We start from the raw sequence: 13,170 nt of genomic DNA on the forward strand, positions 1-13,170 counted from the left end.
TCTTAGATACCTGAGAAACACTTCTGGTAACAACAACTGGACACTAACTTTAATAAATATGAAATGGAAATTAAGCTTTTTAACTCTATTGTCGAGTAATAAGATTTCCGAATCTAACTCTCAGCAAAAATGCTTAAAATTATAACTTTTTTAGGGGTTTCCATTTACACCCCAGTCTGTTGTTTCAATACGGAAATCCTAGTAATTTAAATGCATTGTGAATCAAAGCGATATAAATCTAATACATGGACGACATTTAACTGTATATAAATAGTAGTTGCAAGTAAACAGTGCAGTAAACATCCATATAAAGGTTCAAACACCGTGCAGTTGAGTCTCTTGGCTCTCATCAAAGACATTTGACGTTTGTTCTGCCATCTGCCTAGCAAGAGTAACGTAACTACTAAACGTCATCCCACAGAACTTTAGCTGCTTTTAGCTTAGCAGTGGTGACGTGTAAAAAAGTCAATGGTTTTCTGAATGGGTTTTTGGTCGTTAGCCTGAAATAAGTTATGTGGAGAGATTTTCAAGTTTTGTTCTACGATATAAAATACGTCAGTAAATACCCCAATTTAAAAACAGAGGTTGCTAACAAGAGTCTAAATGAGACGACTAAACATCATCACGCCCAACATTAGCCGCCTTTAGCTTAGCGGTTGTGACGTGAAGTCATGTGACCGTGCTGTAGTTCCTTTATAGCCCAACATTAGCCTCCTTTAGCTTAGCGGTGGTGACGTGAAGTCATGTGACCGTGCTGTAGTTCCTTAATAGCCCAACATTAGCCACCTTTAGCTTAGCGGTGGTGACGTGAAGTCATGTGACCGTACTGTAGTTCCTTTATGGCCCAACATTAGCCACCTTTAGCTTAGCGGTGGTGACGTGAAGTCATGTGACCGTGCTGTAGTTCCTTTATAGCCCAACATTAGCCACCTTTAGCTTAGCGGTGGTGACGTGAAGTCATGTGACCGTGCTGTAGTTCCTTTATAGCCCAACATTAGCCTCCTTTAGCTTAGCGGTGGTGACGTGAAGTCATGTGACCGTGCTGTAGTTCCTTTATAGCCCAACATTAGCCTCCTTTAGCTTAGCGGTGGTGACGTGAAGTCATGTGACCGTGCTGTAGTTCCTTTATAGCCCAACATTAGCCTCCTTTAGCTTAGCGGTGGTAACGTGAAGTCATGTGACCGTGCTGTAGTTCCTTTATAGCCCAACATTAGCTTTTTACTTCACAAATCATAAAGAGGTGTTAATATGTGGAGATTATCCTGCTGAACTAGACGTGTCAGTATCATAAACGTTTGTTTGACACAGAGATTATTTTCTGCAGTAATCCAAAATCACATGGAGGAATCCCATTGACTTGTTTCGAGGTCTGCCCTTGTGATGCTACTTTCAGGATCCACTACAGAATTACATCATCCCCGCACTACTCTTTTAAAAACAGCTCAACATACCCACACATCCTCCTGACCCCCCGATCACCTCCCACACTGCCTGTTCTGAAATAACTATACGAATGCTCTCTGCCACGCTCACCTACATGCAAATCATTTATAGTATATATAAATGATTTGTACATGTACTTACACTTCGGGGCTGTGCATGCTGAATGGTTCAGAGCTGAGCTGACTTTAAAAGGCTATTGTTAATAAAAGATATGTCGTAGTAATCTTGCCTATTCTACCGTGTGTTTGGGTCGGATCTGCATATCATTTATTCAACTGTGTGTGTGTGTGTGTGTGTGTGTGTGTGTGTGTGTGTGTGTGTGTGTGTGTGTGTGTGTGTGTGTGTGTGTGTGTGTGTGTGTGTGTGTGTGTGTGTGTGTGTGTGTGTGTGTGTGTGTGTGTGTGTGTGTGTGTGTGTGTGTTGTGTGTGTGTGTGGGAGTGTTATGATTGCCCATGTATGTTTGTAGAAGTGTGTTCTCGTGTCTACACCTTAAGAAATACACAGAAACAAAACTAGAAAGACAATCACCTGATGATGTATTTCTTTTATAAATAACAGTTTTAACTAAATCTGCACATTTTCCTTTTCAATCCACTTACTTTGTGTATTGAGTTTTCAATTTAAAAGATATTATGGAGCGTATTCTTTCCAGATGCTTCCTTTTCACTTCAGACATTCACTTTGCTTTTCTTATGATTTTGAGACATTTCTGCTCTATTTTCAACCGAGGCTTTGATCAGATGTCCCGCTGTCACTGTTTCTTTGTGTTGCAAGTTTTCTTCTATGTGTGTGAAGAGACTAAGTGTGTGTGTGTGTGTGTGTGTGTGTGTGTGTGTGTGTGTGTGTGTGTGTGTGTGTGTGTGTGTGTGTGTGTGTGTGTGTGTGTGTGTGTGTGTGTGTGTGTGTGTGTGTGTGTGTGTGTGTGTGTGTGTGTGTGTGTGTGTGTGTGTGTGTGTGTGTGTGTGTGTGTGTGTGTGTGTGTGTGTCTCTGCTGGAGTCTTTGGGAGATTGTCTGGAGGAAGGAAAAAGCCTGTACATGCCACGACTGTACCTTACTTTTGAGTGTGTGCGTGTGTGTGCGTGTGCATGTGCGTGTGCGTGTGTGTGTGTGTGTAGGATCTGACGGCGATTGGAATAACTAAACCGGGCCACAGAAAGAAGATGACGTCAGAGATTAACAAACTGGGTGTCAATGATTGGCTGCCTGACCACAAACCTGTGAGTTCAACCCAACACTGACAACACAACACCATGTGTTTTGTTTTATTTTGAAAAAACACCTTGTGCCACTTCCTGTCTTTGTGTTTTCCTGCTTCCCCGCTGTTTTTGCCTTTTTTAGATGAACACACAAACGCAGAGCGAACAGAAAGCATGTGCAAATATCTAAACACAAGCTTTATTAAGAGTAAAGCTGGTAAAACACAGCACAGCGTTAGCGCCATGCACCTAACCCGCATGTGCTGACTTTCCCCACGGGTATTAATAAAGATCCATCTTATCTCATGCTTCTGGTGTTTTCCTCCAGGCCAATCTGGGCGAGTGGCTGTCTGCGATCGGGCTGAGTCAGTACCACCAGGTGTTGGTTCAAAACGGCTACGAGAACATCGAGTTCATCACCGACATCACCTGGGAGGACCTGCAGGAAATAGGCATCATCAAACTGGGTAAGTTATTGTTTTGACATCAGTACGTATGAAGAACATTTGAAAGTTTGAAATGTGAAATGTGCAAGCGTACTGAGCCCAAGGTTAGATCTGTGAAACACATTCATACTGTATGTGGTTAATTGAAGTTCAAATGAAGGTAAGGTTAATAATTCACCTTATGCCTCTTTATACTTGCTTTGAGCCTTCATAGTAATAGCTCATGTGTACTCTTTGATTGATAATGATGGAGTTCATACTGTATGTAAACTTATAGAGGTGATCTTAATGAAAGCACTGTTGTTATTGTTTGCAGGCCACCAGAAGAAGCTGATGCTGGCGGTGAAGCGTCTCGCTGAAATGCAGCGCGGATCAGATGGTCGGGGGAAGAAGCCTCCACCAATCACACAGCAGCAGGAAGCAACGTTGATAGACAGCCCGCCTCCAGACGGTGAGCTAACAGATCAGAAATAACTCAATAGCCGCGTTCACACCGGAGTACTTTTCCCACTTTAGTTCCGATATAGTTCCGAAATGTCGTGTTCACACCAAAAAGAGCCGGAACTCAAATGAGTTCATGAGAACCTTTTTACCCCCTTGCGGCTCTCTTGTGAGAAAAGAGCTATATTTCTGATTGGCTGGGCGGATTGCAAACCACGCCCCGTAAAACTCAAAAAAATTGTTGTGAAGCCACCATTTTATTATCCTCGCATTAGCATTATTAGCATTAGCGTTAGCCCAGCGCAGAAACGCAAAGAGACTAACATATGACAACACAAAATAAAACATGGGAGTGGTGGAGATGAGGAGGTGTCGGCTTTCTGGTGATTTACTCGGAAAGCTTCAGTAGAAGCTGCTGGGAGTCCCAGAAGCTTCTACTGAAGCCAGTCCCCAACTCCGGGGACTTCCGGCCGGGGACTCCGGGTGGCAGTAACGCCGTGAAGTTGTTTGCGGCCTGCCAGTAAACCCAAAGCAGAAGAAGACGAAGTGACGTCAGCGGCTTCATTTGCCTAATCCTCCCTCAGGGACTTATTCCGGTGTGAACGCGATCTGTACTTAGTTCATCAGAACTAAAGAGTTCTGATGAACTAAGTTCTCATGAACCTTTGTGGGAAAAGCACTGCGGTGTGAAAGCGCCTTATGGTGCTCTGAGGAGATTCAGGTGATAAGGGGGGGGGGTACCTTGGTTGCTGATTGGCGAATGGTTACACATGACAAAAGAAACATTATGACATCATAAAGTGGTCAAAATCTGATTTTCAGACAGGTTCTTATATAAAGGGGGACACATGTTGATGTAGAAGAGACATGAAGAAGAGGGGACACATGTTGATGTAGAAGAGACATGAAGAAGAGGGGACACATGTTGATGTAGAAGAGACATGGAGAAGAGGGGACACATGTTGATGTAGAAGAGACATGAAGAAGAGGGGACACATGTTGATGTAGAAGAGACATGAAGAAGAGGGGACACATGTTGATGTAGAAGAGACATGGAGAAGAGGGGACACATGTTGATGTAGAAGAGACATGAAGAAGAGGGGACACATGTTGATGTAGAAGAGACATGAAGAAGAGGGGACACATGTTGATGTAGAAGAGACATGAAGAAGAGGGGACACATGTTGATGTAGAGGAGACATGAAGAAGAGGGGACACATGTTGATGTAGAAGAGACATGAAGAAGAGGGGACACATGTTGATGTAGAAGAGACATGGAGAAGAGGGGACACATGTTGATGTAGAAGAGACATGAAGAAGAGGGGACACATGTTGATGTAGAAGAGACATGAAGAAGAGGGGACACATGTTGATGTAGAAGAGACATGAAGAAGAGGGGACACATGTTGATGTAGAAGAGACATGGAGAAGAGGGGACACATGTTGATGTAGAAGAGACATGAAGAAGAGGGGACACATGTTGATGTAGAAGAGACATGGAGAAGAGGGGACACATGTTGATGAAGAAGAGACATGAAGAAGAGGGGACACATGTTGATGTAGAAGAGACATGAAGAAGAGGGGACACATGTTGATGAAGAAGAGACATGAAGAAGAGGGGACACATGTTGATGTAGAAGAGACATGGAGAAGAGGGGACACATGTTGATGTAGAAGAGACATGAAGAAGAGGGGACACATGTTGATGTAAAAGAGACATGAAGAAGAGGGGACACATGTTGATGTAGAAGAGACATGAAGAAGAGGGGACACATGTTGATGTAAAAGAGACATGAAGAAGAGGGGACACATGTTGATGTAGAAGAGACATGAAGAAGAAGGGACACATGTTGATGTAGAAGAGACATGAAGCAGAGGGGACACATGTTGATGTAGAAGAGACATGAAGAAGAGGGGACACATGTTGATGTAGAAGAGACATGAAGAAGAGGGGACACATGTTGATGTAGAAGAGACATGAAGAAGAGGGGACACATGTTGATGAAGAAGAGACATGAAGAAGAGGGGACACATGTTGATGTAGAAGAGCCATGGAGAAGAGGGGACACATGTTGATGTAGAAGAGACATGAAGAAGAGGGGACACATGTTGATGTAGAAGAGACATGGAGAAGAGGGGACACATGTTGATGTAGAAGAGACATGAAGAAGAGGGGACACATGTTGATGTAGAAGAGACATGGAGAAGAGGGGACACATGTTGATGTAGAAGAGACATGAAGAAGAGGGGACACATGTTGATGTAGAAGAGACATGAAGAAGAGGGGACACATGTTGATGTAGAAGAGACATGAAGAAGAGGGGACACATGTTGATGCAGAAGAGACATGGAGAAGAGGGGACACATGTTGATGTAGAAGAGACATGAAGAAGAGGGGACACATGTTGATGTAGAAGAGACATGAAGAAGAGGGGACACATGTTGATGTAGAAGAGACATGAAGAAGAGGGGACACATGTTGATGTAGAAGAGACATGAAGAAGAGGGGACACATGTTGATGAAGAAGAGACATGGAGAAGAGGGGACACATGTTGATGAAGAAGAGACATGGAGAAGAGGGGACACATGTTGATGTAGAAGAGACATGAAGAAGAGGGGACACATGTTGATGTAGAAGAGACATGAAGAAGAGGGGACACATGATGTAGAAGAGACATGAAGAAGAGTGGACACATGTTGATGTAGAAGAGACATGGAGAAGAGGGGACACATGTTGATGTAGAAGAGACATGAAGAAGAGGGGACACATGTTGATGTAGAAGAGACATGAAGAAGAGGGGACACATGTTGATGTAGAAGAGACATGAAGAAGAGGGGACACATGTTGATGAAGAAGAGACATGAAGAAGAGGGGACACATGTTGATGTAGAAGAGCCATGGAGAAGAGGGGACACATGTTGATGTAGAAGAGACATGAAGAAGAGGGGACACATGTTGATGTAGAAGAGACATGGAGAAGAGGGGACACATGTTGATGTAGAAGAGACATGGAGAAGAGGGGACACATGTTGATGTAGAAGAGACATGAAGAAGAGGGGACACATGTTGATGTAGAAGAGACATGGAGAAGAGGGGACACATGTTGATGTAGAAGAGACATGAAGAAGAGGGGACACATGTTGATGTAGAAGAGACATGAAGAAGAGGGGACACATGTTGATGCAGAAGAGACATGGAGAAGTGGATTTTTTCATAATAGGTGAACTTTAAAAAGGTTCATCTTGAATGCACTTCATGATTATCTAATAAAGTAAATTCATGCCCTGTCTTTTTAATATTCATATTAATCTAATTAATTACTTTGTTTTACTTTGATCTCAGAGCTCATGTCTCCAAAGATGAGCTCCTTCCAGGACAGCGAGTTGAGCCCCGAGCTGCAGAGCGCCATCATGACTCAGCCAGGACAGGAAGTGAAAGTTCAGCGAACACGAAGCAAAGACCACGAGGAGATTCTGATTGGAGGAGGAGGAGGAGGAGAACGAGGAGGAGAACGAGAACGAGGAGGAGAACGAGGAGGAGGAGAAAGAGGTGTTGGAGGAGGAGGAAGAGGAGGAGGAGAAAGAGGAGGAGGAGTTATTGGACCTCCACCAAAAAAGGAGGCTCGGACTATGCGCCAGCAAAGCAGCCAGGGGAGTCGAGGCAGCGTTTCCTCTCAGGGGAAACACCGTCACTCCCACTCCCACTCCATGCCTGCGCCTCCCTACACGCCTCCTCACACCCCCACCAAGCCTAGGACCTCCTCTTCCTCCTCCTCCTCCTCCTCCGTCCAGAGCACAGCTTCCCCGCAGACCAAACACAAGCCCACGCCCCCGTTCATCCAGGGCGAGAGACCCCAGTCTCCTCGGTCGAACCCCCCGCAGTCTCCAACCCAACGAGGGCCTCCGATAACCCAGATCCCCCCCCAGACACAACAGCAGCCTCCAGACGTGATGCAGAACCAGGCTCAGCCTCACCACGCCCCACAGACACAGGGGATGGAGGTAAGGGACTTAAAACTCAATTAAAGCTGCGAGCAGTGATGAGCGGGTCTTCAGACTCGGCCGTCGGCAAACGTGGGAAGTTTCGGGCCGATCGAGCAATCTCTGTAGGACTTACAGCAGTAACATAAACATCTTGTTTGATGGCGAGTGATCTTTCGCCATGGCAACGGTATATGATGTCACCCCATAATACCGTTAAATTTCTTGAGGGCTGCATCATTATCAAACATGTGACGTTTTGGGCCGTTTCGAGCATTTCCACTGAAGTTATGAGAAACCTGTGTTTCATGGCGAGCATTGTGTTTCCATGGCAACGGCATTTGACGAAAATCTCATAACTGACATGGAGATGTCTTCAGGGCTGGACTGTTAGCACACGTCAAGTTTGACCACTTTTTGACCATTTACATTATTTACGTTATAGCAAAATCGTGTTTTACGGCGAAGAATGCGTTGGCAACTGCGTTTTAGCGAATCTCACAATTGTCATATAGACATGTTGTGGGCCGGACCATTAGCCATAATCTGAAGTCTGGTGCCATTTGGACGATTTTCCTAAGAGTTACGAAACACCGTGTTTTATGGCGAGGGATGCGTTGCCATAGAAACGGCACATCATGAGATCCCAGATTTGGTGTAAAGCTGTTGAGGCATTGGTCGATGATATATAAGTGTTCTATACAAGTTTGATGGCGATCGGACCGTGTCCATTGGAGTTACAGCGTCATCGTGTTGGATGGATAAATCGTGTTTTTCCTACGCTCAAAATGGCCGACTTCCTGTACGTTTTTTTATACACCTCCAAGAGGGTTCTTGGTTTGTCTTTGCACCCTAGATCAGAGGTCGCGTTAACCGAATATTTTCCGTCTATGACCGATTTTTTTTAACAATGACGGAAAAATCTGAAAGCAGTCCGTCATTTTGACGGATTAGAACAAACTCGGAACAGCGCCAAAGTTTCCCCGCAGCGAGGCTCCGATGTTAAGCATGCCTGCTAAAAAGGAAATGATACCGTTTCCAAACCCAACTTTGCCGAACAAATCATTGAAATGTCTGTGAGTTTTGGCTTTACGCTGTGCGCACTCCCGCGAGGTCCAGTGGGCATGCATAGCACGGCGCTAAGAGTTCACAAGCATGCGGAAGTGGGCGTGGCTTGCCCATTTTCTTATGCAAAGTTCCCATTTCACACGTCTATTTTCACCGGTCCTGACGCGCGTGTAAAATGTTGTGAGTTTTCATATATGTTGCGGTAGTCAAAAGTACGATCAAAGAGGGCAAATCTAAATCATAATAATAATAATCCTATCTTCATGATTTCTGAACCTTTCTCTGTGCTTTTGCCGGTGGTTTTCCCTGTTTTGTGTGTGTTTGGCAGGGTTGTAAATAATTCACCTCATGCCTCTTTATACTTGCTTTGGGCCTTCATAGTAATAGCTCATGTGTAATCTCTGATTGATAATAATGTAGATTATACAATGTATTCTGCTAATTACGCCAGTTTATATGTAAAGTTGTAGAGGTGCTTTTTAAATAAACTTACCTTAACTTTAACCTCAACAGCCACAGGTCCCGATGCTGTGTCTTCCTCCAGAGGTTTCTGAGGGGGAGGAGCCATCACGCCCCCACACCCTGCCCCGATACAACTTCTCCGAGGGGGAGTGTGACGACAAGGAGGGAGGGGAGGAAGCCGAGGTGGTGCTGAGTCCACTTCCTGCACCGGTGGTCAGAGGAGACGGAGTTAAATACGCAACACACCGAGTCAGCCGCAGCCACTCGGTCCGCAACCAGGAGAAAATACGCAACCACTCACAGACGTTAGCTCTGCGTCAGAAGAAGAAAGGACCGCCTCCACCTCCGCCCAAACGCTGCAGCTCCGCCATCTCCACCTCCACCTCCAACCTGACGGAGAGCACGCTCGTCACGGCGGGGGGGGGGATGCTGGACGTGCCGTTCCTCCAGCAGCGGAGGGCCAGCGACCTGGGGGTCTCCGTGGAGACGGTCGTCGTGGAGAAGAGCAGCGTGGGCAGCGTGAGGAGCATCGCCGCCATGTTGGAGATGTCGTCCATAGGAGGCGGACCAAAAGGCATGGCGCTGCAGAGGAACTTCCTGCAGGTAGGGGGAGCTCTTTCATTGGTTGCAAAACACACCTTGAATTATGATTTGCCTTAAAGTACCAGTAAGAGTTTCCTTGAAACGAAATCAGTTGAACAAATACTTCCTAAGGAAGGAAATGAACCGAACCGTGAGAGCCCAGTGGATATGCTTAACAATCCGGGCATTTTGCCGTACTTCTCAACGAGGATGCATTCATGCACTAACAATATCAAGTACACAAGTACTGTTATTTTATAACTGAAAAAAATATATATAAAAAATAAATACATTTTAAAAAAGTACACAAGTACAGGAATAGGACGGAGGATAGGTCTTGTGGGTCTTTCTTAAGGAGAAAACTTAGGGTGTCAGGTGCAGCTTCAATGGTTCTCTAGAATATTGTATATCCACATTAATTGATGTAGTTAATGAACTAAAGCTTTATATAACAAATTCATTTGTGTGTGTGTTTACCAGGTGGGTAAAACTCGCGATGCCATTGGTCTGGACGGGGAGGTGGTGAACCGGAGGAGGACCATCAGCGGTCCGGTGTCCGAGCTGGTGGAGGCGGCAAGAAGGGAACAACCCACTCCTCAACCTCAACCCTCCGTCCAGCCCTCACCCTCCGTCCAGCATCCTGCCTCCTCCCCTCCACCAGTGAACGTGTCCTCCAACAACCCTCCGTCCTCCAACAACCCTCCGTCCTCCCCCCAGCCTCCGTCCAGTTCGTTGGAGAATCTACCGTTTGCAGACGAGGGAAGTCTGACCATCCGCCGCCAAGGACGAGGAGAAGGAGAAGGACAGGTAGCGATCTATATATATGTTGTCTTTCTTTCTTTCTATCTATCTAACTAAATATCTCTCTATCTATCTTCTTATCCATCTATCTAACTAATGAACTATCTCTCTATCTATCTCTCTATCCATCTATCTAACTAACTATCTCTCTATCCATCTATCTATGCAGCGTAATGTAATGTGCTAAATCTAAATGTGCTTTCTGTAAAATGAACCATAGTGCAGCTTCTGTTCTCTGTAAGCGTTATCCGTGTTTATCTTTGTCAATGCTTCTGACTGTTTGTGCAAAAATCCACTCTTGTCACGAATGTATGAATTTTCCGTTAGTGTGTATTTTGTGTTTGTCTGCAGGGCGACGGGGAAGAGGTGGGCTTCACCAACGAGGACATCTCCGGAGTCGAGTCCACCACCACATCGACCCTGAAGCGACGCCCCCGAAGCTCCAAACCTCACCCCAATGGCTCCGACTTCACGCTGCAGGAATCGTCCACCGTGAAGCGCCGACCCAAGAGCCGCGACAAGGAGCCGGAGGGTTACGCAGAGATGGCCGCCATCGGAGAACCCAACACCACCCAACCGGTTCCCTACCAGAACGGCACCGTGAACATGAAACGCCGCCAAGGATCGGAGGAAGGAGTGACGGAGCAACCGCAACCCCAACCTCCACTGCATCCACAACAACATCCACAACAATATCCACAACAACCTCCACAACAACATCCACAACAACCTCCACAACAACATCCACAACAACATCCACAACAACATCCACAACAACATCCACAACAACCTCCACTTTATCCACAACAACCTCCACAACAACATCCACTGCATCCACAACAACATCCACTTTATCCACAACAACCTCCACAACAACATCCACAACAACATCCACAACAACAATCGCAGCCGACTGCTGTTCCCCGCAGAGACAGCGTGGACCAGGTGGTGATTGAAGGCGTTCCCGTTAGAAAACCAAAGCCTCCAGTCTCCCCGAAGCCAATCGTTTCGCAGATAAAGAGGCAAGGAGGACCGCCCACCCCCCCCCAGCCGGTCTCTAACAGGAGGGTCCCGTTACCTGGCCCGGGGACGCCTGGAAGCCCAGGTACTCTCACTTATGGAGGTTCACTACTGTTTATGCTAAGTTCAGCAACACAATTACTAGGTTTTTGAAGCTAAAAGCAGCTCCAGTCAACTTTCAACTTTCAACTATTACAATATTCAGCTTTTTCTGCATTTTCAGCTAAGTTCAGCAACAACTTTGTGAAGCTTCCAGCATTCGCCCGCATTTTCAGCAGGAAATGCATTTCTTAGTTTGAATTTGACGGTTTGTTCCTAGGTATTTAATAGTTAAAGTCTAAGGAAATGTACACAAAAGAAAAGAAAACAAGCTTCATATACTCAGGGATTTCACAATACAAGACATTCTAGAAAATAGTAGTCGTACCAATAATAGTACCAATTAGATATCACCGTCAAAGACCCAAAACAAAACATTGCTGTGGGAACATATCCTTCGTTTCAGCTCTGTTCCAAAAGTGCTGATTCTGTGTCTGTAGCTTTAAATGCTAATGAGCTGCTGCTGGCCACGCCCCTCTGAGAGATCATTGGTTTAAAAAACACAATGTTGCTAAAAGGAGATTCAGGTGATAAAGTGGTCGGGGGATGGATCAGGAAAAAAAGAAAGGGGGTCTTTGTTCCTGAAACGTCCATTGCATTGTTGATTGCATATCTACACTGCAGCAGACATGAATAAGGCCCTTTGATCATTCACCCTAACATTCGTACTTTCTCCATTTCCGTAGTTGAAGGGAAGAAGATTCCGCCCCCAGTCTCACCCAAACCGACGCCCCCACCGACGGCCCCCAAACCGTCCAAACTGACCCACTCCATGACCAGCCCCCCCCCGCATCATCATGCAGCGGTTTCCAGGCAGACCAGCTCCCCGCCATATTTCCCCCTCGCCAACATCCCCGGTCCAACGAACGCCAAACCGCTGAGCCCGTCCCCCCCGAGCCCTCGCACCCCCCAGACCCCCACCACACCTCAGACCCCCGCCACCCCCAGCCCCACCCCCCCGCCCGTCAAGCCGCCTCGCTCCTCGATCGGGGGGGTGTCCGTGGACAGCGGGATGACGGGGGGCGGAGTCACGGCTCCGGAGCTGCTGGTGCATCAGAAGCTGGAGGAGACGAGCGCCTCGCTGGCCGCCGCGCTGCAGATCGTGGAGGATAAGATCCTGAGGCAGGAGGAGTAAGGAGCACACACACACACACACACACACACACACACACACACACACACACACACACACACACACACACACACACACACAGAGAAAGAAACACACACACACAAAAAGAAACACACACACACACACACACACACACACACACACACACACACACACACACACACACACACACACACACACACACACACACACACACACACACACACACACACACACACACACACACACACAGACACACACACACACACACACACAGCATTTTGTATTTATTGAAATTACATTATTAATATAATAAAAAAGTATATATATATGTAAAAGATATAATATATGTGATTTATATAACGCTTTTTCTGGTGCTCAAAGCGCTTGGTTTTAAGAAGACATTATTATTTCCAATCCACTGTAATAATGTTGTGCTTCTGTGTGTGTGTGTGTGTGTGTGTGTGTGTGTGTGTGTGTGTGTGTGTGTGTGTGTGTGTGTGTGTGTGTGTGTGTG

General features: G+C 46.1%; 2 protein-coding genes across 12 annotated transcripts in view; one reads left to right on the forward strand and one right to left on the reverse strand.

Moving 5' to 3' along the window:
• LOC307016521 (phosphoribosyl pyrophosphate synthase-associated protein 2) overlaps positions 1-13,170 on the reverse strand; it is a 256,144-nt gene that overhangs the window by 105,042 nt on the left and 137,932 nt on the right. The window lies entirely within an intron of this gene.
• Positions 1-13,170, forward strand: part of caskin1 (CASK interacting protein 1) — a 63,599-nt gene that overhangs the window by 45,506 nt on the left and 4,923 nt on the right. For 10 of the 11 annotated variants that reach the window (XM_079645729.1, XM_079645737.1, XM_079645732.1 and 7 more), the window contains 8 exons: positions 2,561-2,662; positions 2,970-3,108; positions 3,404-3,538; positions 6,873-7,531; positions 9,092-9,643; positions 10,103-10,429; positions 10,751-11,528; positions 12,229-12,673. In XM_079645729.1, the coding sequence (XP_079501855.1) occupies positions 2,561-2,662; positions 2,970-3,108; positions 3,404-3,538; positions 6,873-7,531; positions 9,092-9,643; positions 10,103-10,429; positions 10,751-11,528; positions 12,229-12,673 (3,137 nt within the window). The remainder of the gene's footprint in view (positions 1-2,560; positions 2,663-2,969; positions 3,109-3,403; positions 3,539-6,872; positions 7,532-9,091; positions 9,644-10,102; positions 10,430-10,750; positions 11,529-12,228; positions 12,674-13,170) is intronic. The other variant, XM_079645735.1, reaches the window with a different exon arrangement.

The sequence above is a fragment of the Notothenia rossii genome (genome assembly GCF_949606895.1).
Source record: "Notothenia rossii genome assembly, chromosome: 8".
Classification (NCBI taxonomy): Eukaryota; Metazoa; Chordata; class Actinopteri; order Perciformes; family Nototheniidae; genus Notothenia; species Notothenia rossii.